Genomic DNA, 25256 nt, shown 5'->3' with positions numbered 1-25256 from the left:
AAGAATGATCCCGAGTGGGAGAACTAAGATGCAGAAGGGCACCTGTCACAGTGTGACTCTATTTTTTTTTTATAACATTCCCAAAACTCCTACCTGGTATTACTAGAAGTGGGGAGGTCGTTTTCCCAAAGGTGGGAGGGTTAGGAACTGGAAAGGACATTAGGGACTTTCTCAGATGTTGGTCACATTTTGTTCTTGACATGAGTGCTGGTTTTCCATGGTTGTGTCAGATAGTGCAAATCCATTAGTGTGTGCCCTTTTCTGTGTGGAGGTTATAACTGAATTATCCTTTACATCAGTGGTCCCCCACCCCTGGGCCGTGGACCGGTACCGGTCCATGGGCCATTTGGTACCGGTCCACAGAGAAAGAATAAATAACTTACATTATTTCCTTTTTATTTATATTTAAGTCTGAACGATGTTTTATTTTTTAAAAATGACAAGATTACATCTGTCTAAGACTCACTCTTGACGCTTGTCTCGGTCACATGATACATTTATCCGTCCTACCCTAAAGGCCGGTCCGTGAAAATATTTTCTGACATTAAACTGGTCCATGGCCCAAGAAAGGTTGGGGACCACTATACATTATACGAGGAGGAGAGATGGAACAGCAATTTAAAAAAGACAGCAGGCCCCTTCCAATCTCCAGTTTGCCAAAAGTCCAACAAGTAAGCACTGAGGTCTGAACAGGGGCTGCCACCGAGGACAGAGGGGAAACAAAAGTCCAGCGTGAGTGCGAAGCAGTCTTGCTAGTCATCCACTTGAACTTAAGTTCCGTGAAAGAAGAGATTTTATCTTGTAATCTGTTCTGAAAAACTGCTGAATCCCTAACACCTAAAACAATGCCTGGCACCTAAGTTGGTCAATAAATATTTGTTTTTAAACTATAGGCCAATATCCCTTATGAATATAGGCGCAAAAAATCCTTAACAAAATATTACCAATTCAAATCCAGCAACCTATAAACGGCATTCTACACCATGACCCAGTGTGATTTGGTGTAAGCTCCAAAAATCAGTTAATGTTGTCCATCAGATCAACAAAGGACAAACACCATATGATCAACTCAACTGATACAGAAAAAGTGTTTGAAAAAAAAATTTCATCACCCTGTTACAATGAACATGCTGAATCAACGAGGACAACAACGGAACTAACTCAACCTGAGAAGGGTACCTGTGAAAAACCCACTGCATCACACTTAATAATGAAAGGCTGGCCTTCTGCCCGAGATCAGGGACACGCCCCATAGCCCTGCTCTTGCCCGTTTTATTAAATGTTGTACAATAAGCACAAGAGCTTCTAGTCAGGGGAGCCCGGGTTTAAAAAAAGAATGTGTTGTAAGAATGAAAGACTTGAGTCTCATTCCCTCATTTCTCAGATATGAAATCGGAAGCCCAGAGAGTGACCCGGGGTTGGCCAAGGTCACCAGCTCGTGATGGGCAAAGGGGGACCATCAGGATTCCACGCCAGCATCCTAGAGCCCGAAGCCCTTGAAGGTCTGTTAGAATGATCTGTCCACCATTCCGCCCCAGTGCTGCTCAAAAGCGGGAAGCAGCAACGTGAAAGGGAAAGCTAAGCTTGTCACCCTGCAATTGCGGGTCCACGGTACTGCGCTCTGCGTGGTCGCCACCCCGCATCTGCTGGGTCTCTCAGAACGTCTGAACGGACGTGGCCTTCTCCCGTGCCCCCTGCCGACCCTGGTCCAGATTATGGATTAGCTTGTAGGTCGAAACTTCAGACTCCTTGTTGCTATTTTTCAATTTCAACATGACTTGATCTTCTACTTCTCTGAGGACAAATTTCTTCCACATCCTTTTATTTTTAAAGAAGTCTCCCGAGCCCTGTTCTAACCTACCCCTCCCTCTGTCTGTTGTCTGTTTGCAGGTGATGCTTGGTTCTCTTCACACTTCTTCTGGGCGTGGGGTCAGACAGAGCTCTGTGTCCCTCCACCCGTGTGACGGGGCCAGTGAGTCTCTGCCCTTCACAGAGCACCAGTGCCCTCTCCTGGAAGATGAAGCCTTCTGTGACTCACAAAATTAGACAGGGGACTCCGTTGGAGTAGGCACTCTATAGAGCCCTCCCCGCCCCCCCAGGCCTCCAAACAAACTTCTCAGAGAAGTCACGGATCAGCAAATCAAGTTTCTGGACTATTCAAGTCCACGCCATGTGGGAAGGGGTAGGAAGGACGTCCTTATTGCTGCCCTGTCAATGACCCAGCTAGCAACAGTGTCCTCTGCACACAATCAAGTATCTGTGCACAGCCTTTCGCGGGCACACTCTGAGGCAGGAGGAGAGGGCGGGGTCACATCCATGGTAGAGGCTGTAATAGCAACAGGCCCCGTTAGCCGGTGCGCACTAGGGGCTGGGATAGCAACAGGCCACGTTAGCCGGTGCGCACTATGGGCTGTAACAGCAACAGGCCACGTTAGCCGGTGCGCACTATGGGCTGTAACAGCAACAGGCCACGTTAGCCGGTGCGCACTAGGGGCTGGGATAGCAACAGGCTACGTTAGCCGGTACGCACTAGGGGCTGGGATAGCAACAGGCCACGTTAGCCGGTGCGCACTATGGGCTGTAACAGCAACAGGCCACGTTAGCCGGTGTGCACTACGGGCTGTAATAGCAACAGGCCACGTTAGCCGGTGCGCACTACGGGCTGGGATCTTATTAAATACTCCCCTGTGTTTTCTCACTGTCGCCTGACAGGTCAGGAAGGTCGTTTACAGACCCTAAGAAGAGTGACACCGAGTCAGGCAGGCTGGACGGCACAGTGTATGCACTAAAGCCCTTTCAGAGATAAAATTCTCCTGTTCATCTTCGTCAACATGGGTTAATTTAAGACAAATTGTGCCACGATATCCGAGTAATAAACAAGATGTGATTTCTTTGAAGCAGCCCCTTAGTGCATCCTCAGTGGTGAACAAAACAAGCCAGTTGAGCACCTTTTATAAGAAAAACAGGCTTGGATATACCGTATTTCCCCATGTATAAGACACTTGCATGTATAAGACACACCTTAATTTGGGGCCCAAAATTTGAAAAAAAAAAGTTATATATAGTTATTAAACTCAAGTCTCATTCATCACAAAATTCACACAACTCCTCATCACTGTCAGAACTCCCATCCATTAGCTTGTCCTCATCTGTGTCTGATGACGAACCACTGTCTTCAACAATGAGCGCAAAAACAAGTGCGAAAAAGTGGGCAATGTAAGTAAAAATTCTACAACCGCTGTATAAGATGCACCCAGTTTTTAGACTCCAAATTTCTGAAAAATGGATGCATGTTATATATATATATATGGGGAAATACAGTAAGTTACATGGGAAAAAATTAAACAAAAGGGACTCCGCTTCTATCAGAATAGAATTTGGAAAATTAATTTTTTTTTCTTTCTTGAAGGAACACATTAGGGAAATAAAGATTAAACAGTTTACAGAAACTACTTTCCATAGTTATAAAAAGTACCTTGAAGTTGAATATGAAATGTGATTCTTGGTGAATATCTCGAAAGGGAAGGAAGGAAAAATTGCCTTACTTTTACTTTTATCCTGTCCCTGACCTGAACTCTGATTTGGTAAAATGAACTTACTGGTAATTTCTGCTTCCTCTTTTTGGATCTGAGTCAGTCAATATTAATTTTTCCTTCTAACCAAAATAGCTTTTTTTTTTTTTAAATCCAGGTCTTCCCAGACCATGGTGTGTATTAGAGAGTGAGGATCAATTCACTCCCATTGACACCCTCACCCTAAGAGGCACTGGCCTGGGAAAACTCCATCTGTAGCTAAACTTGGGGGGAGCAGACCCTGACGGCCAATCAATCAGCTTAAAGCATGTACCTGTAGAGACAAATAAGAGGAGGAAATAATTGTCAAGAAAAGGCAACAGGAAGAAAGCATGAGGGGAAAAACAAGTGGACTGAAGTCCAGTGCCTGCACCTGCACTCTGTAACAGAGTCCAGAATGCTGCCACCTACCCGTTGCGAGGCTTTGGGGCACCCTGCTGGGGATCATCCCTCTCTCACCCTCTCTTTCCTTCAACACTCCTGTTCTGAGAACTGTGCTATCCCTTCCATCGGGCCGACTCTTGTTGCCAGACAGCAGCAGAGGTGTGCATTGAGCACGGCCTCACGTTCAGGAAGGGGGCGGATTTCTGGGACGCAGCTCTTTCAGGGTAGCCTCTGGCTGCTGATTCTGCAGGAACACCGACCGGACAATGGTTTCTTGTCGCTTAAGCGTTTCTTTTGGGTGTGACATCTAACACGATCTGGAAATGCTTCTGGACTGACCAGTTTTCTTCCTTCCTTTTCCCCTTGCCTCTCTCGTGTCCGGTTCAGAACCTTAATAGCAGCCCTTCATTAAAAGGCCTGGCTGGCAGACACACGTTTATTCTGTTAACCCCTCACTCCCATCATGACCAGCTCATGACCAGCGGCACAGGGACGACGATGCGGTTCAGTCTCTACTTCCTGCTTGGACCAGAGAGGGCAGGGTCTTTAATCAAAGCCGCAGAGTATCGTTGACAAGAAGGAGGAAGCTCTCTGTCCTGGTGTGGGACGATTTCCAGGAAGCATGGAATAACAAAAGGGCAGAACGAGAACAAGATGCTACCTTTTGGGAAAACAACAACAACAACAACAAAAAAAAACAACAAAGGGGAAATAAATATTTTTATATTTGTTTTCATTTTCATAAAGAAACTCTTAAAGGATGATATAATGGATAAATCCATGCATTCCAAGGCTGGACTGTTGAGGTTGAAAACCCTGCCCCACCACAAAGCTGAGTGATGGTGGGCAAGTTACTTAACCTCTCAGAGCCTTAGGTTTCTCATTCGTCCAGAGGACAAAAGTACAGCGTCTGCTTCAGAGCCTGTAAACAAGCTAATATGCACAGAGTACTTAGATCAGAGTGTAAATGTTATTATTATTACTGGGGTTATTATTGTACATCATTAAGATGGGTGTGTCTGTGTTACGGGGGGAAAGGAGCAGGAGAGCAGGAAAGAATGGGAATAATAATTTGCAATGTATGCCTGTTAGTATATGTGAATAATTATTCAAAAGATGAAAATGAAATGACTATTACTAGTTAAAAGTCACTTGCTGCAAGTGGATTTCAAGATAGGACCTATTTTGAAGATTACTGGGCTTTTGTGCTAGTTATTGGAAGGGGTCCCTAGACACTTCATTTTCCTCCTTCCCACAGTGGTTTTACCCACCTCCCTGGCCTTTTAAATTTCTTCGTCTTCTCTGTGTCGATCATAACAACAATAGTAATACATTTATATTAAGCACCTTCTTGAGATGGCTTACCACTTTACATGTAGCTCATGGAATCCACGCCTCTGAGCCCCGTTTCATAGAATATTAAATTAGCTTGTCCACGATCACAGAGCTAGATGGGGGTAGAGGCCAGGTTTATTCCGTGGCTGAACACCAAGCCCCCTGGTCTCAGAGCCTCCGGCCTTGTCTTAGACTCATAGAATCAGCATGTCGGGGCAGGCCCGGGCGTTTTCCTAGAGAGGCTCACACCCTCTGAAGTCTGAGAGGCTCCGCACTAACCCGTCTGCCTGCTGGCATGGGCGTCCTGGCTCTGACCTGGCATTGCTGTCTCTACTCTCATTTCACATCCCCCCGCTACTTCTCCAGCCCAAGAAAGCAGAGGTCCTGCCTGCCATTCCCACTCCCAGGCAGGCAGAGGGCACCAGCTCGCCCTACCCTATCAAGCACCACTCTCCACGTGGGTGCTGCCTTTGGGCCCCTGGTTCTCAGCCAGAAGGTCAAACAAGATGTGCCCTGGAAGGCACGCACTGTGGAGCAGCCAGGTGTATTTCAGGCCATGTGTGAGATTTACGACTTCCCATGAAACCTACAAGGTCTCCCGTGGAGATGAACATTAAACTGAAGTTGCCCACACAACCAACATGCTTCCAGGAAACGCCACTCTACCTGCAAGGCGAGCTTCATTCTCCTTGGTTTATACAAAGCGGGTGAGTCCCCTGCACGGCCTCGGTGGAGCCATAACTCATTATCAGAACAGTCTGGGGGCCCTGGCCAGTTGGCTCAGTGGTAGAGCGTTGGCCTGGAGTGCAGGAGTCCTGAGTTCGATTCCCGGCCAGGGCACACAGGAGAAGCACCCATCTGCTTCTCCACCCCTCCCCCTCTCCTTCCTCTCTGTCTCTCTCTTCCCCTCCCGCAGCCAAGGCTCCATTGGAGCAAAGTTGGCCCAGGCGCTGCGGATGGCTCCATGGCCTCTGCCCCAGGTGCTAGAGTGGCTCTGGTTGCAACAGAGCAACGCCCCAGATGGGCAGAGCATCGCCCCCTGGTGGGTGTGCCGGGTGGATCCCGGTCGGGCGCATGTGGGACCTAGCAGGGAGTCTGTCTGACTGCTTCCCCGTTTCTAACTTCAGAAAAATACAAAAAAAACAAAAAAACAAAACCAACCCCAAAACCAAGAACAGTCAGGGGAGGAAAGCAGTGTGATCCCCATGGCAGCGGCTCAGAAAGAGTTACCGTCTCTTTGGAAATCAACTGGCAGAGCCAAGCAGATCATAGGATAAACACCTGCTACCGACAGAAGCAACGGACTCCCAAGCTCCAAAGAGACTGTGCTAATTAATCAGCCAACGGCAGAAAGGCGGCAACAGCCCACAGATCCCTGGGACGGGTTCTCCCAGGGGGAGGGGGGACGAGAAGGGGGTAATAAGAAGCTTTCAAAAATCCAGATTAGAAACGTCTTCAGCTGGCGATCATCCCCCACAGATAAGGTTTTCTAAAAGCGGCTGTCGCCCCACTTTCCTAAGGCCTTCCTGCAGAAGAGGCTGGACCCCGTGAGAACACAGACCCCAACAGGTGCACGTGCTGAGCGCCTTTCAGTCTGGATCAATGGACAACCAGCCTTTCCCCTAGATCTGACAAAGTGACAAATGCTACAAAGGGCGGGGGAAGCGCTTCGGGCGTTCCCTAAGTCACTAGGCACAAGTATCACTAATGTTGGTGCCGCGCTCTATGCTTTGCAAAGTCTGTCGGCAATCACCATCCCGTTTATTCCGCAGACTCCAGAGGAGGCACTGGAAAGACACAGCAAATAGAAGCTGGCCAGGTGTTTTTAAGCCAGGTGCTGTCCCTTCTACCTCCTCCTGCCCCCTCCCCCATCATCCTTTTGCTAATTCTCTGCTGATAAACCTACCCTTGACCTTGTCTTTTTTTTACATCGTGAAGACTCTGAAGATTATCACGTGGAGAAGAAACACGGGGCCCTTGTTCTGAAACCTGCTGTTAAGTGCAACACTGACAATAAACCAGACCCGTGAATTAAAAGTTCCAAATCCTCTTAAAGGCTCCCGTGTTCCACAATTGGCTACAGATTTTAAGAAGTAAACCTGGCCAGGAAACCACTGTGTTTGGGGCCAGGTCAGCAAGCCTGCAACAGCTCTGAGAGCCTGGTAGAATGGTGGAGTACATTCCGTTCAGGGCGTGCGAACACGCAATGGCCAGGTCGTGCGCAGAAGCCCTGCTGGTTCACCACGATGCTTCCTGACGCCCCTCTCTGGCTCTTGGTGTTGTATTTCCTCACCCATGTGGGCGAGGACCATAACCTTCATTTCCCAGATGTGTTCAGATAGGTTCAAATCTCTGCTAGAAGCACAGATAACGCCCACATCGATGATCAGGAAAGAACGGGATTATCTTAACTTCTTAGTAGACAGCCATTTTTTTTTCTTTTTTCAAGCCTCAAATTACATAGTGTGAGGCCATTTTGACAGAGTCAAGAGGCAAGTAATTACAACCCAAACTCAGATGGTTATTTATATAAAAAAGACCTCCTACCAGAAAACATGAGCGGATATAAATCGGCGTTATGTTACAGAGAGCGAAAAATCACAGAAAGTACACGATGAACTTCATGTGAGTCACTCTGGGACCCAGTGCAATTTTCCCCACCGCCGGAGTGGATAAGCACAGGTTTTATCCTCTTCACATCCCCGGCGGGCTGGAACCGTGAATTATACCTTTCTATATTTGGAAGGGACTAACTGTAAGCATGCAGAGCGGCTGCTGATTTGTTTTCTCCCCGAACAGGGTTCCCAGAGGCTGTAGCTGAGCACAGACATTCATCAGCACGAAAGTAAACACACCCGCGGGCACACACTACCCCTCCGGGCCGTTTCATTCGGAACCAGGGTTCTGGTTTTCGTAGCTGCTTTGTCTAAATATTTCTGGGATGATTCATTCATGGTTTCAGCACTTCAACAGAGGGCATCCCCAACCGTCCTGACATACCTCGCACAGAGCAAGGCCGGGAGGAAGGGAAGGGGGTAAGGCCGTACCTCGTGTCTCTGTCCGAAGGCACCCCGCTTGGCATCAGAACGAGGTGTCGCCCGGCGATGACAGGCAGCGAGTTGCCCTCTTCTCTGTAATAATAAAAGCTCAGCATGCTTGGAGCGCAGCAGGAGACAGAAGGCTGGCGCGGCCCGGGCCCTGAAGGCCTGGGACTGAATCAGCACTGAGCCGCCCGCTGGAGCTTTCCACAGGACCATTCACAGCGGGGCTGGGCAGGTCACACTGGCCTCCCGCTGCTCTGCTGACCGGCAGAAATGCCCAGCTCCACAGGGCGGCATCCTCCCACCCAGCGACAAAGAGACTTCCTGAGTGCATGAAGTCCAGAGGAAAAGACCCACGTTGCCACCAAGACGCAGCCAGCAGCACCATCTGTTAGACTTAGAGAAAGAGCTGGAAGCAGTAAGGGGAACGGCGGCTGGGCCAGGGGCCGAGAATTAGGAGAATGAAATTCTGCACAGCCACTGAAAGTGATGACCACGCTGGGCGGGCCACCCGTCGAAGGGCCCCATCCACAAAAGGGGGCAAAGCAGCCCAGGCCGGAATATCGCAAAAGACGTGAAATGATATGTAAGCAAATGAACAGAAACAGGAAGTGAGTTTGTGGTGAACCAGTTGAGACCCACTCGGTAATTTTTTTCTTTCTGAAGGTACTCAAGGTGGTCATACAAACAAAAGACTAGAGAGGTATACTTTCAGTTTCCAAATGAGACACATCAATGCTGTTCAATGGTCTTGAATAGAGGAGAGGCCCCGGGAGTTCCTACAGTTTCCCATCTCACCTGTCCCCATGCACAGCGGAAAACGGGAACACACAAACACCACACACTCAGTAAGCACACGACTCAGCAAAGCTTTTCTCAATTTCCTGGTGCTGGGGACACAGGCAGAGAAAGGTGTGAAGCGGATGAAGTAGACTTATAGCACCTGCTGCCCTGGGCCAACCTCCTCATCCTTTCCAGCCTCGGGTCTGCGGCTAAGGCAGGAAACTGGCTCTGCACTTTCCTCTCTGAAACCCCACTGGCCTAAATACTCTGGGAAACAGTCAGTTTAAAATAGGCTGGGGGGCCCTGGGCGGACAGCTCGATTGGCTTGAGTGTTGCCCTGAAGCACAGAGGTTGCCGGTTCGATCCCCGGTCAGGGCACCTACAGGAACAGACCGATGTTCTTATCTTTCTCTTTCTTTTCTTCTTTCTCTAAAATTAGTAAATAAGAAAGAGAATAAAATAGACTAGGGGGGAAAACAGAGTCTCTCCCCTAAACTTACCCTTCCACATTTCCCTCCTCAACCCCCAAAAAGGAACAGAGACCCCAGACAATAAAAATCGACAAAGGATTTAAAATAAATCATCCAGGGGAACTAAAAGACTCCATTCTCTTTAAATAGCCTAAAACGGAGTGGAAGACGCAGTGAGGTCTGTATGACGGCCCCAGAACGCAGAACAGCACACAGCCGTCTTTCTTACACAAACACCTCCCCATCCTTGTCACTGCCATCTGAGCAGTGTGCACACCCACCGTAGCAGAGGCCTGCTGGGCAGAGGGCCATCAAGGTCCAGGAACAAGCTCCTGGCCAGAACGTGCAAGGGCCACTGTGCACACTGTTTGTGACCACGTGTTCCCTTGAGAAGCAACAAGCCTCACTTTCAAGGTACTTTTTCTATTCCTAGATTTAATTCTATCCTGAGTGCTTTACAATTTCTATTACTACAAAAACCTTCTCATTTACCCCCTTCCTCCCTTTGTCTTTTAACCTTAGAGCTTAGTTTTTCCTGCTCTAGAAGAGCCAGGACCTAAAATAAAATAGCTGGTGGTATGCTATACATTTTGTACATTTATCCAGCCTCAGTTTCTCGACCCGGTCGGTGACTGTGTTTCAGAGGCGTGGCGAGGGCCCGGAAATGTGCCCTCGGCCTTCTTTATGAGAAAGCCCACTGCTACGGGCTCTGTGGGGACCGCTGTCCGTAAACCCTCCCTCCACTGGTGTGAAGCAGAAAGGGAGCAGTTTCAGTGAAGAATTAAATGTGCTGACCCACTTGGGTAGAAGAAAAAACCGCTCTGCTGGTGGATCAATGTGGCTGAATAGTTTGATGCCCCTGCAGTTGTGGGTGGTGGTGGGGACACTGGACTCTAAGGTAGGTAGGCCTGGGTCCCTGTCCTAGTCCTGCTGGGTGACTCTGGGTAGCGTGCTCCACCTCTCTGGTCTTAACTTTCCTTCATCGTTGCAGAAGGAAAGAGAGTAAATCACCTTTTAAGGAGTTTTCCGATTTTAACATTTAGGATGCTAGGATGTCTTCCTTAGGGGGTAGTTCAGCAGGCGGACACCACAATGCAGTGGCCGGGTGTTCCCACCCCTACTCCGCAGATAAGGAAACGGCGCTCAGACAGGTCGAAGGACTTGCTATCGCCCCTCAGCAGGTGCGTGGGAGGCAGGGCAGGATCCGAACCTGCGTGTCCAGCTCCACGCCACCACTGCCGTCATGGAAGCGGCTTCGTCACTGCTGCAAACACAGCGCTAAAAGCTTTATCACCCAGTACATACAAATTTGGGAGACAGGATATGAAGCCTTCCTTTACTAAAAAGTAACCCCCCTGGCCTTGTTTTAACGTTCTTTTCCCCTTAGGGGTCCAGACCTGGCCTTTTTCAGTCAACGCTTGTGATTGAATGGTTTTCACTTAACTTGGAACATATTTTTTGGAACAAGCAAAGGTCTGCTTTCTTTGTTTTGTTTTTTTCTCTTCCCCCTCCAATTCCAAAGCACTGCTTCTTCTAAAACACTTTATTCTTCCCTCTGCAAAATGAAAATCCAGGCCACCTGAGTCTTTCTATAATAATAATTACAATTTTTTTTATAGGGACTTGTTTACATTGTAACACTCACTGGGGGAGAGACCTAAGTTGCCATCCCAAGAGAGAAGAGTTAAGACCTACAGGCATTTATTAAACACACTCCGGGAGAACAGAGGTCAGACTTCCAGGATGACATGCAGGGGAAAGCTCACGTGATCTGAGCCAGGGCTTGGAAAACAGACAAAACGGGGAGTTTATCAAGTCCTGAAAACGAGCCTTTCCTCCTGCCGTCTTCACTCAGGAGCCAGCAGCATAAACAAACCCCGGGGCAGAGCCACACCGGCCCTGGGGAAACAGGAGACTGAAATGTTTGCTACTTTTTTTTCTTCTTCTTTTAAGTTCCCTTTAATACTGACCTTGAGCAGAGCTCAGAGGGGAATCTGATTTCACAGCCGACAGGTTCCTGAGCGAGGCCATCTTCCAGCATGCGGGGCAGCGCAGCCAGGGCCTGGGTTTTTGCCCGCAAAGGCTCCCATTGCTGGCGGTAGGACCAAACTCACCCCATCCCAGGGGCCTCCGCCACTTTCCCAGAACCTATGCCATGTGCTCCCAGCTCCAGCAGGCCCTGCTGGCGCCCTGATAACCCACTGCTTCTCCCTGACAACTCAAGACACACTGCTTCTTCCTGTCCCCTGCCCCCCACTCTGTACCCTACAATCCAGCAATTAGCTATTTTGGGGGATTAACTCTTAGACACTCAATGAGACCTTGAGTTTATATCTGAGGCAGGGGCCATATTGTCAATTTGGGTGGCAGGTAACCTGTGCTGGGTGCTCGGGTCACCTTTACATCAGAGGGAGCCCTCCTCAAGTTCACAGATGGCACTAGGCTTTGTTCCACAAACCAGGGCTCATAATGAAGGTAGACTTTGCACAGAATGTATTTCTTCTAAGTCATTAAAAATAAAAGTCCAACACTTGACTAATTTTAAATTAATACCTTGGATCGCTTTCCTTTGTGGTTTTATGAGTTTTCTAAATTTCCTCCATAATCAGAAAATTAGAAAGCAAGGTTAATAAATTTTTGTTTTTAAATGGAAGAAAAGAACAGTCAGGGTGGATTACCCCACAAGGAATGGAATGAAACGATGCTGTGGTGCCATCTAGTGGCGGCGAGACGAAAAACGCCGACAGGAGTGAGGGCTTGGGAGTAGGGACAGCGAGTGCAACACCCGTCAGGCTTTGGGGAGAAAAGGCGGCTTCTTTCTGTTTCCCAGAATCCTTGAGGTTTGCGGGGCAGGGTGGGTGGGCAGTCTGTCCTCAATTAGAGTTAAGTGGGGGTGTTACTGTCCCCTCCACTGCCTTACAGTAAGTCCTGTAAGGAATTCTTGAGAAAGGAGGATCCTGGGATGGGCTGGGGTGGGGCGTGCCACCAGCTGCAGAGAGTGTGGGGAGTAACCAGCGATGCTGCCACGAGCTGCATCCACGTGTGCCACGCGGGATACAAAGTGCCCCGCACGCAGCACACAGGACACGGGAGGGGCTGCCGCACCTTCCAGATTTGCAGGAAACAACCCACTCTGACGCCATATTCAGGTCACCCTATATTCAAGAGGATAAACAGTCCCGGTTAGAATCCTTCAGGCACAAGGGTTCCAGTGCGGTGTCAATGGGACAGGTGTGAGAATGGACATGCGCTCTCTGTGGCAAATCACACCGTTCTGACCCACGGTCGCACCCCTTTACAGATGACGTCTCTGACACCACCCGCGTCTCTCACGAGGTCTCTGTCAGCAACGCAGAGAAGGGAAGGTGGCCAATGTGGGCGCAGCTCTGTCACTGTGACAGTAGACGGCACATCTTTGCACCTCTATTTTCTAGCAAGAGAGCTTAGCAGTTTCTAGATGACTTCAACCACCCCTGTGGTCCCGTGCCCCTTTCCTCATCGACCCCCCTTCAGCTTCTCCTACTTGGTTAACACCCTGTGGTCTCTGCCCTCGGGCACCTCCCGAGTCTGCCTGTCCCCATCCACCTGCCGGGACCCGCTCCCATCTGCAGAACTGTGACAAGCTCTGCATTCTCCCCGTTACAGCGTGCATGTTCCCGTCTGTGTGTGCACACGTGTGTAATGGACCGAGTCACTAAAACCCCTCATCCCCATTACAGCGTGCATGTTCCCATCTGTGTGTGCGCACGTGTGTAATGGACCAAGTCACTAAGACCCCTCAGTGACTTCTCCGACTTTGGGATTGATCCCAAGTCCTCAACGGGACCTGCAGACAAGCCCTTCCGAAATGTGGCCTCTGCCCATTTCCCCATCTCCGCTCTGCCTTCCTCCACACCCGCATTCCTGCCAGCTAGAACAATCCCAGATCTCAGGGCTCCTCCCTATCAAGTCTCAGCACACAAACCACACGTCCAGGGGGCCTTCTCTGACCCCCAAGCCCAGGCCAGGTACCTGTCTGAACTGGACTTCTCCAGTACCCTGCCCGGCCTCTTCCTAGACCCTCACAGCTCAACCACCTGCTCCATGTCTGCCTTCCCTACAAGAACGCGAGCATCCGAAGGCAGGGGGCCTGTGGACCTTATTCACAGCTGTAGCCCAGAGCCCAACACAGAGCCTGGCACGTAAGGGCAGCAGGAGAGAAGGCTGATTGAGAGCTCAATCTGAGAGGCAGGTGTACGCAGGTTCAAACCCTGGCTATGCCACTAACCAACTGTGGGACCGGGGGCAAGGGACTTAACCTCACTGTCACTCTTTAATCCTCTGAGTAGTATGAAAGTTCATGTACTTCCTCGTGCCTCCTGACCATCCAGAGTATGATCGTAACAAAAATTTTTATTTTAAAAATGTGTAAGGCAACATTAAAAAGAGGCAAATGTATGTCTTATTTCCATAAATTGGTTATCAAACAAACATGATTTTAAGTTAATAAAACTGGAACTGGAACTAATTTCACTTTTTGAAAAAACAAAACAAAACAAAAAACTCACTCCCAGAGGTCAGCAAGCATGAAAAAAACTCACCAAAGAGTTAAATATTTAATGAATGAATGAAGCAATAACTCGATGACCAAAAATGGCATCTCATGTGGCTAATTTTTAAAGCCAGTAATACTTTCCTAGATGAAAGAAACTTTCACCTTACTGAAGTAGAACACAGAAGGAAAAAGCTAAAAATATTAAGGGTACTTAACAAATCCCGATTGCATTTTATTCCGATTGACTGCCTCCTTTGTAGACAGCCAGTGTAGCGCGGGTAATGAATGAGTCAGCCTAGTGAAGGCAGAGAAAAGAGCATTTCACTATCAGGAAGGGTGTCGCTCAGGACTGTTTAATAATTAAAAGCATGCCTACCAGTTCATGCAAATGAAATAAGCAGTTCAGAAAAGGGAATCTAACTTAAGTATTTTGCAAGGATGCTTACTGCTTATTTTGACAATATGAAGTTTGATGTCAACATCAACCACGCTATGAAAAAGGTATAGTGGACCAGAATATAAAAATTATCCAGAATTATTTACTTTTCCAAAGGACTTAAGAGGGAGAGACACCCATACCACAGACCACATCTATTTTCACAAACTGATGGGCTTTTAAGGCAGAGGTCTTCAAACAGGGTACTCGAAGACTTGCCAAGGGGCCAGACACAGACACTTTTGAGGCAATTAATTACCAAAACCTCAACTTCTGTTTGTATTTTTTTCTAAAACTGTCTGGGTCAGATACCACCATCCCCTTCCCAGTCTCTCATCTCCTATTGCATAAAAGCAGCAGCCTTCTCTCCCACCCTGAACCTTAGATGATGTCAAAATCCCCACGTCATCTAACAAAGGGACAATTCAAATATCAGCACGTCTCCTTGAATCAGGCACTGTGGTGAGCTCCCTACTTACACAGGAGTCCGATGAGGGTGTAGGTTGGCATTAGAAATGGGCTCTTTGGGGGCACACTGGGCTGTCCCAAATTCAGTTATATATTAAAAAATATATAGACAGTAGAATGGAATGGGAGTGATACGACTCTTGTATCATAGCTTTGTCTCTTTCAATCCTTGATTATTCCCAAAGACAGTATCATTGTTGAGCTCAAGTCCTGCAAGAGTAAACACTGATTCAAGGAGGTAAACACCACACTGGGTTTTCTGCCCTTTCCTCCCACTTTTCCTCCCCAACATCCATCCATCCATCCATCCATCCATCCATCCATCCATCCATCCATCCATCCACCCACCCACCCACCCACACATCCATCCATCCATCCATCCATCCATCCATCCATCCATCCATCCAAGAATTAGAATTCATTCCATCCACCCATCCACCCACCCACCCACCCATTGATCTGGGATTTAGAATTCAGAAACAAGATGGTTGTCACAGGGATTCCCAATAACACATTTATTGAATGGAAAAAAATATCAGCCCTTTACTGATTGAAAGCAAGTCTGGCGTGGCTGGCTGGTTTGATGAGAACTGGCTTTGTCACCTAGATTCCACAGCAGACATTTTCCATACATGTATGGGCTACATTTGCAGCACCAAGGTCTTAACAAAAAATACTTTTAAAAGCGTACATAATGCTCACAAAAATTAGGGGATATTTTAAAATGAAGATGAAGCGATAAAATATCCCCTAATTTTTGTGAGCAGTGTAGTTTAAAAGCATCCCCCCTCCCAAAGGATACTAACAAATGTCTGTTAATGCTATTTTAATTATCTTACCTCTGTTAGAGTATTTGGGTTAAACAAGTTGCCTCTCGGTAAAAAAGAACAGGTTTCATTAACTGCTATTGGAGAAGTTTTGAGAAGGCCTCTATGGTGTGGGTCCCAGAAACTGGAAATGAAGATGTCTCTAAGGACTGAATAACAATTCTTTGAAAGTCAGGTAATTTCCAATTTTTAATTTTCAATACAATTGAGAAGGACTTCTTGGGTTGTCACTTTTAGGCACTGAACTGGGAAGGAATTCAAAGAATTAAGTGACATTATTATACCAGAACTCTTGCTAGCCCATGTATTTAATCATGGTTTCTCAGAGCTTTTATCTCTAAAAATAAAATAAAAAAATAGGAAAAAGAGGTGATACTAAACTCTTTCTAGCAATAAGTATGTATTATTTGTCCACTATTCGTTAGCTAACTTTTTTTTTTCATTAGCTATCTTTAAAGGCCAAGCCATCCCATGATAAGTCAGTTTCCATTTAATAATTATTCAATACTTCGCTGATTACTGATTTAATAATGTTGATGAATAAAATGGGTTCTACAGAAAGCGGCCTCACAGGGTGGCCTGATTGATCATGGATTCCAAACTCGGCAGGTTAGGGTGGGTACTCATGCCCCTGGCCTAGAACTTCTTTTTTGTTTTTAATAATTTTTAATTTTTTAATTATAATTGCTATACCATATTACATTTACTTTCAAGTGTATAACATAGTTATTAGACATTCACATAACTCATGAAGAGACCACCCTGATAAGGCTAGAACCCACCTGGCACCATGCACAGTTATTACAATATTATTGATTATATCCTATATCCCCTAGAGTCGACCAGTGATTTTCACCCTTTTTATACTTGGGGACCGGTGAAAATAGCAGAATTATTCTGGGGACCGCCAAGGCAGAAATGACCCTGAGCATAAGCGAATTTGACTAAGATCATTGGGTCTATAATCTTCATACAACATCAGGGTGGTTAACTGGCAGACCAGCACGAAATTTCCTGCGGACTGGCCCGCAACTCTGCGGTTGAAAAACACTGCACCCTGTCCTCCTACCCCCATGACCTTTCTTGGAACCGGCAGTTTGCACATTTTAACCCCTCTCCCCTTTTTCACTCATTCCCCCAATACCCCTCGCATATGGCAACCATCAAAATGTTCTCCGTACCTGTGGAGTTTGTTTCAAACAGTTTTTTGTTTTGTTTTTTTAGATTCCACATGTAAGTGATATCATATGGTATTTGTCTTTGTCTGACTTACTTCACTCAACACAGTACCCTCTGAGTCCATCCAGGTTACTGCAGATGGCAAGCTTTCATTCTTTTCTATGGCTAAGAAAGATTCCACTGTATCTATGTACCACATCTTCTTTATCCATTTGTCTACCGACGGACACTTGTGTTGCTTCCTTATCTTGGCTACTGCAAATAAAGCTGCAAATGAACGTGGGATGCATATGTCTTTTTGAATTAATGTTTTGGGTTTCTTCGTATCCCAGCAGTGGAATTGCTGGGTCATTGTTTTAAAGTCTATTTCATCTGGTGTCAGTATTGCGACCTCAACTTTTTTCACTTCTGTTTGTATGAAATGTCTTTGCCCATCACTTTACTTTCCATCTGTGTGTCTTTTCACTATGAAGTGAGTCTCCTGCAGACAACGCAGGGGTGGGGCTTCTTTATCCATGCAGCCATACTATCTTTTGATTGCAGCATCTAATCTATCTACATTTAAAGTAATTATTGATGAGTATGTACTTATTGCCATCTTTTTTTATTTATTTATATATTTTTATTTATTCTCTCTTTTTTTTTTTTTTTTTTTTAGAGAGGAGAGGGAGAGACAGAGAAAGAGAGAGAGAGAGGACAGACAGAGAGAGAGAAGGGGGGGAGAAGCTGGAAGCATCAACTCCCATATGTGCCTTGACCAGGCAAGCCCAAAGATTCGAACTGGTGACCTCAGCATTTCCAGGTCGATGCTTTATCCACTGCGCCACCACAGGTCAGGCCTATTGCCATCTTATTATTCATATTTTCTTCCTCTTAAAAAAGACCCTTCCATATTTCTTGTAATACTGGTTTGGTAGTGATGAACTCTTAGCTTTTTCTTGTCTGGGAAGCTCTTTTATATGTCCTTTGATTCTAAAGTGATAGCTGTGCTGAGTAGAGTAATCTTGGTTGTAGGTCCTTGCTTTTCATCTCTTTAAATACAGTGTGTCAATAAAGTCATGGTGCACTTTTGACCGGTCACAGGAAAGCAACAAAAGACGATAGAAATGTGAAATCTGCACCAAATAAAAGGAAAACCCTCCCAGTTTCTGTAGGATGATGTGGCAGCATGTGCACATGCGCAGATGATGACGTAACACCGTGTATACAGCGGAGCAGCCCACGGCCATGCCAGTCGAGATGTGGACGGTACAGAGGAAAGTTCAGTGTGTTCTGTGGCTCGCTAAATTCGAATCTGTGACCAAAGTGCAACGTGAATATCGGCGCGTTAATAACGAAGCGCCACCACATAGGAATAACATTACTCGGTGGGATAAGCAGTTGAAGGAAACCGGCAGTTTGGTGGAGAAACCCCGTTCTGGTAGGCCATCAGTCAGTGACGAGTCTGTAGAGGCTCTACGGGATAGCTACCTAAGGAGCCCTAAAGAATCTGTGCGTGAGCCCACATTGAACTGCACTGCATAAGAATGAAACTGGGAGAGTTTTCCTTTTATTTGGTGCAGATTTCACATTTCTATCGTCTTTTGTTGATTTCCTGTGACCGGTCAAAAGTGCACCATGACTTTACGGACACTCTGTATTTCATGCTAATCCCATCTGGCCTGCAAGGTTTCTGCTGAGATATCAGCTGACAGTCTTATGGGTACTCTGTTATGGGTAACTGGCTTTTTCTCTTGCAGCTTTTAAGATTCCCTCTTTGTCTTTAACCTTTGCTGTTTTAATTATAATGTGTCTTGGTGAGGGCCTCTTTGGTTTCATCTTGTCTGAGGCTCTCTGTGCTTCCTGGACTTGTATTTCTATTTCCTTGGCCAGGTTAGGGAACTTTTACATCATATTTCTTCAGATAGGTTTTCAATTCCTTGCTCTCTTCTCCTTCTGTTACCCCTAAGAGGCAAATATTGGTACACTGCATGTTGTCCCAGAAGCTCCTTAAATGATCCTCATTTTTTTGGATTCTTTTGTGTGTGTTTGCTGTTCTGATTGGGTGTTTTCTGCTACCTTTTCTTCCAAATCAATCCTCTGCTTCATCTGATCTACTGTTGATTCCCTCTAATGTAGTCTTCCTTTCAGTTACTGTATTCTTCATTTCTGATTGGTCCTTTTTTATGTTTTCTATTTCCACTTTTATGTTGCCTATCTCTTCCTTAAATTTCTCACCAAGTTCATCAATTCTTTCCCTAAGTTCACTGAGCATCCTTCTAACCAGTGTTTTGAACTCCACATTGGGTTGATTGCTTGTCTCTATTTTGTTTAGCTCTATTTCTGGGCCTTTTTTTGTTGTTGTTTCATTTGAGATGTGTGTCTCCACATTTTTGCTGCTTGTTTCTTTCTACGCATCAGGTAGAGTTCGCTACGTCCCTCAGTCTTGCTAGAGTGACCTTACATAGTAGGTGTCCTGTGGGGCCCAGAGGATCAGTCTCCCTGGTCACCTGAGCCAGCTACTCCAGGGGTGTCCCTTGTGTGGGTTGTGCATGTCCTCCTGTTGTGGACAGGACTACCCCTCAGGCTGACTGGCTGTGACCACAGCAGGTGAGCTGTTGTGCGGGGGCTGACCACAGTGCGGATTTGCTCTAGCAAAGCTCTGGTGCCTGCTGAGCCTACCCTTTGGATGTGCTGTATCGGGGGCTAACTGAGTGATGCTTTGGTGGGGTTGAAGCCAACTACTGGGTGTACTGGCTCTGGGGCCTTCTTGGAGGTGCTCTGGTGCAGGCCAAGGTCAGCTGAAGTCTGTGCCCAGCCTGGAGCCACCTAGTAGGAGCTACAAAGTTATCTGCGGTTGGTAGCTGCCTGTGCTGGGTTTGTAGGCACCTGAGAGAGGCTCTGCTACTCACTGAGGCTAGCTGCCACTCGTGCTGAAATTGGGGCCACTTGGCAAGAGGTACAGGGCACACCGAAGCCAGATGCTGCTTCTTTGGGGTTGGTGGACTTCTCAGAGGCTTTTAAGGAAGTCCGCAGCCCAGGCTCAGGCCAGCTGCTTGGGAGGAAAACCTGCTGAAAGAAGTTCTGGCCTGGGAGTGATTGGATGGGGTGGGGTCTCTGGGAATCCCCAGGGTAGGCGGAGAGTCAGCCTGCTTAACGGAGACTCAGACATGCCGGCTGGGTTGGGGAGGTCTCAACAAAGGAATGTGGGTGCCGGCGCCCCCCAGAGAGCTGCCCCTCCAGCCCTCATTCTGAAACCAGACAAGTCACTTCCTCCCCATATATCTCTGGGGCTTTTCGAGCTGCTGTCCCTACTCTGGAGCTCAGAGTGAGTATTTGTGCGTGAATGAGTCTATATGTAGGCCCTTCACAAGGACACTCTGGACTCCAGAAGCTCTCTGTCTCACCCAAATAGAGTCCCCGCTGATTTTCACAACCACATGTTGTGGGGACTCCTCTCCCTGCATTGATGTTCCAGGCTGGGGAGCCCTGTGTCGGGTGGGGACCCCTTGCCCCTCAGTGGGGACCTTGCGGCCAAGATGTCCATTCTGACTCTTAACCACCACAGGCGGATGTGGGATCAGCCCGTTCTGTGTCTCTGTCTCTCCTACCAGTCTCAACATGGCTTCTTCTTTATATCCTTAGTTTATAAGACTTCTGTTCAGCTTGATTTCAGGTGGTTCTGAATGATGACCGTTCCATAGTTCAGTTGTAACTGTGATGTGGTCATGGGAGTCTCCGAGTACCATTTACCTGTTTCGCCATCTTGACCAGAAGTCTCCAAGCCTATAACTTCTTCAGTGAAAGGTTCTAAGCCAGCCCTGTGTTGTTCTTGTGCATCTAGGTTAACCCACCTCTGAAATGCCAGAAGTAATGCCCCATCTCGGGAGCATGAAATCTTGTCCACTGTCCTATAATCTGATCCTTGCCTTTTCGCCCACCTCTACGTATTTCCTTCTTTAACTTCAAATGCATAAAAGAAGCTGCAAAACTGTTATTCTTCAGGGTATCTGAGATCTTGCTCCTTGGCTGGTTTCAGTCTGCCTCAAATAAAATTATAAAAAGTTCGCCTGACCTGTGGAATACTGAGGTTGCTGGTTAGAAACCCTGGGCTTGCTCAGTCAAGGCACATACAAGACGCAATTACTACGAGTTGATGCTTCCTGCCTCCCCCCCGCCTCTGCCTTCTTTCTCTTTTGTATAAAAACGTAAAATGAAATAAAAAAAAAATTCTCTACAGGTTTGGATGTTTCTTAATACTAATGATTTATCAACATTTATTTGTTTAGATCAACTGTGAATTAATAGCTCAAACAGTAACTTAATCTAGGAGAGGAGGAATTCATAGTATGGATTTAGATTCCACTGTATATATTTAAAGGAATGATTTTAAACATCAGTATTTACAACACGTCATTCATTTTCATACTTTCTGGAAAGCACATCAAAAGACTCTACTGAGACTTATGAAATGATTATAACACAATTCCTATCTCTTTCACTTAAAGGCAACCTGCTTAACCCAAATATTCAAAAGAGTTGGGAAACTGAAATACTACTACATTTTTTTTTGCAACAATTTTGACAAGAAATTTATGCATAACCTTAAAAATGTATGAGGAGAGTGTGCAGTTTTACATTATGGGGGGGGGTGTCTGAGAGCATAACTATTTGAATGCCACTGCTCTAAAGGGCTTGCAGTGGGGGTGTGGTTTAGCCTGGACCAACGGACCTAATGGCTTTGAAGAGTTTTCAGGAGTTGGAACTGTCTTTTCTGGTCATCCCATTGGGTATCCTTGAGCCTAAATGGCAGCCTATGCCCATGGAATTTGGGTCCAGGATGCTGGGCTCTTCCCACTTTTCTGAGTTTTGTCTGGGACGGTTTGACCCAAGACCCTCCCTGGGATGCTGCCGGGGGCCAGGCTGCCCCTCACCCCCAGCCCTTCCCCTCCTGAGAACGGCTTGGGAGCACCCCCTAACCTTAACCTTAATCCCTGTGGCTGTCCTTCCCAGCTGGGGCTTGGCTCAGACGCCAACGAGTCTGATGACTCTCACGCACAGACTGCTCCTGCCTCTTGGAAGTCCCACTCACTCGCCCCTCTGTGACCGAGGTTAAGGGGAGGCACGAGGCTCCTGCACGTCCCTGCAGCCCCACTTCTAGATGGACAGCACAGCAGAGCCAGTGAGCGGAGCCGGCACCACCTGGGTTCTAATCTCAGTTCCACCCTTTATTAACTGTCACCAGAAAGGCAAGCTACTAAACCTCTCAGCACCTCAGTTTCCCTACCTAGTAAACAGTGACAACAATGAAACCATCTCCTGGGTTAACAAGGACTACATGCTATACCCAGCTGGCAGACAAGAGTTTAATAAATAAAGCGATGATGACTATTATTAAATGTAAGATTTAGAATTTGTAAGTGAACTCAGTAAAGGAAAAAGTGGGACTCAGTTGACAGGATGCTCCCCGCTTCCATGGAGACAGGAGGCCGCCCTCTGAAGGCACAGGGTGGGAGTGAGCAGGGCTCTGCTCTGGAGGACTGTGGCTGTTAAGTCGCCTCTGCCCAGAACAGTCCCTCACTCCCGGGCAGCTGCCACTCAGACACATAACTGCTGAGCAGGGGACACCCAGGGCTTGGTTTTCCGCCACACCTGGGCTTGTCTCAGAAACAGAGGCGTACACACAGAGGACCCTATTGTTGTCACACAGAGCAGCAGGATCCTGTGCAAACCTCCCATGCACAGCAGCGACCCCTTCCCTGGATACCCCCTCCCCAGGAAGGAGTGGAGCTGTGGCCGGGCCAAGTGCCCAGGGCCCCTGAATAACCCAGCCAGGAAGGAACCTTACTGGAGGAGTGATGAGACAAACGAGGACCGGTCGGGCCTGGCATCGACCTCATCTTCGCTTGCTGAATCCCTGGCTTCCTGCTGCCCAACGGAGCCCTGATCATCTGCCATCTGGAGGAGAAAAGCAAAACAGAAAATTGGTATCCAGCACGATACTTTTAAATACTACTCAGTAGGTAACATGGTTCTTACTTAAGCTTAGAGATGTCTTGAACACCGAGGCCCCAGGGCTGGGCTCCTGCTCCATCAATTCATTCAAATACCTGAATGCCAACTCTATCTCTGGCATTGCTCCAGAGACAGGTGGGGTGGGGACAGAAACCCAGCCCTTGCGCTCAGGCAGTGTCTAAGATAAGATCCACAATCTTGTTACATGTTCCTCCTGTATGAGAAGCTGTGGAGGGTGCATCGGGTTTCCCTACATTCCTAACAGGTCATGAGGTGTTCATTCGTGGCATCACTCAAACCCAGCTCAAAAAAGAAGCGACCTGACTGACATAAAGTGAGACTAAGAGACATTGATAAGGGTGTGGTGGTTACGGGGGGAGGGGGGAGAGGGAGAGGGAAAGGGGGAGGGGCACAAAGAAAACTAGATAGAAGGTGACAGAGACAATCTGACTTTGGGTGATGGGTACGCAACATAATTGAATGACAAGATAACCTGGACATGTTATCTTTGAATATATGTATCCTGATTTATTGATGTCGCCCCATTAAAAAAATAAAATTATTAAAAGACAAAAAAAAAAAGAAGCGACCTGCAGTATAAGGCGCTTTTCCCGCATCACGTGATGTTTCAGGGTTTTACCAAAACAGATTTCCTCAACTCTATTTGATGCTCCCTTGTCTTCAAGAGATCCCTATGATCTAAAAGTTCAAATCTAGCGCCCCATCTCCTTGGGATTCTTAGGGCCCTTCCAACTATAGCCCTGTTTTTGTAAATAAAGTTTTATTGGAACACAGACACATCCATTCATTTATGAACTGTCTGTGGCTGCTTTTCCCACCACAATCAGAGTTGAGTAATTGTGACAAAAGACACTATGGCCTGTAGAGCCTAAAATATTTACTACCTACCTGGCCTTTTACAAAATAGGCGTACTGACCCCTGAGCTAAGAAAACTAGCAGCCAACAGGGTCCCGTACTCACTCACCACTGCCTCTACTCCAAGAAGTAAAAATAACAATAAAAGAATAGAAACTCACATTAATTACTGTTTTATCAGTGTTACCTTTTTAATACTCCCAATAATGCTGTTAGATCAGCCCTACAACCACTATCGCTGTTAGGTCAGCCCCTTGATAACTGTATTTTGACAGACCCTGAGAAAGATGAGCGACTTGTCCCAGGCCACATAACCAGTCAATAGTCAGGCTCAGGTCTAACGCCAGCAACAAGCACCCCAGAGGCCACTCCTCACTATTACACCATTTACCTGCCAGCTCCCTAGTGTTCCCATTTCCGGTTCTGTCTGGGCTCATGCTTACTCCTCTCTTCCTAGAAGTTACCACCTCTCTTCCTAGAAGTTATCACCTACACGTTTGCTGGTCATGCCATCTTTGCCCAGCTGGCTCATTCTCAACCTTTGGAATTTGGTGTAAGGGGCACCTCTGCAGAGAGGTCCTCCTTGATTACTCTTATCCTAGCAACACGCCCTTCCCCCCACTCCCATTCCCTTTACAGCCCTGGTATTTGTCTTACTTATTTGCATTCTGCTTATTGCTCGGCTCAAACATGGCAATATAAGTTCAGCACGGCACAGGTGCCCGGCACACAGAGGTGCTTACTAAACAAATATTAATTGCGTGAACAGCTGGGAAGAGAATTAGCTCCAACTGGTGCAGCTGGTCAGACGCAGAGCCTGTGCCAGAGTCATTTCCCCTAAATCAAGTTCCTGTTTCCTTCCCCGTGAAGGGATCGGCTCTCCAGAATGGAGGGACAGCTCTCCAGGCTCTGCTCTCTCCCGGCCTCAGCCTCCGAGCCGCGGCACAGAGCACATCACAGGTGGCAGGTGCAGCCCGCAGTCCTGGTGGGCTCCCTCGGGGCTGTTCGCACTTGGTTGGAAAACAAGATGGCACTGATTGGACAGAATATATTGTGTCCCAGAGCACAGGTAATGACACTTGGAAGGTGGGGAGGAGAAGGAGTCCAGCTCAGCAGGAGCTGTCCAAGATGGCAAAGCATCCACCTAGTGGCCTTGAGCTCCGAAAGGCCTTATGTCACCTTCCAGCTTACCTTAGAGCGGAGCAGTGCAGTGAGGAGAGAGCTGAGAGGGAGGGCGAGTCCCACACCAGATCTCTACAGTGACCGCGAGAAATCAGGTGGCCATCCTGTTAATCTGAACACATCATGAATGTCCCCACTATCGCCACCAACATATTTCCAGTTTGGAGATAGATC

At 47.3% G+C, this 25256-nt stretch overlaps 1 protein-coding gene across 3 annotated transcripts in view; it reads right to left on the bottom strand.

Annotated features, from left to right (window-relative positions):
* Window positions 1-25256, bottom strand: part of CASP7 (caspase 7) — a 36556-nt gene that overhangs the window by 7607 nt on the left and 3693 nt on the right. For all 3 annotated transcript variants that reach the window (XM_066239396.1, XM_066239394.1, XM_066239395.1), the window contains exon 2: window positions 22857-22966. In XM_066239396.1, the coding sequence (XP_066095493.1) occupies window positions 22857-22966 (110 nt within the window). The remainder of the gene's footprint in view (window positions 1-22856; window positions 22967-25256) is intronic.

This window comes from Saccopteryx bilineata, chromosome 7, assembly GCF_036850765.1.
Source record: "Saccopteryx bilineata isolate mSacBil1 chromosome 7, mSacBil1_pri_phased_curated, whole genome shotgun sequence".
Lineage (NCBI taxonomy): Eukaryota > Metazoa > Chordata > Mammalia > Chiroptera > Emballonuridae > Saccopteryx > Saccopteryx bilineata.
The sequence above is the reverse complement of the archived record's forward strand: the minus strand, read 5'-3'. Positions and strand labels throughout refer to the sequence as shown.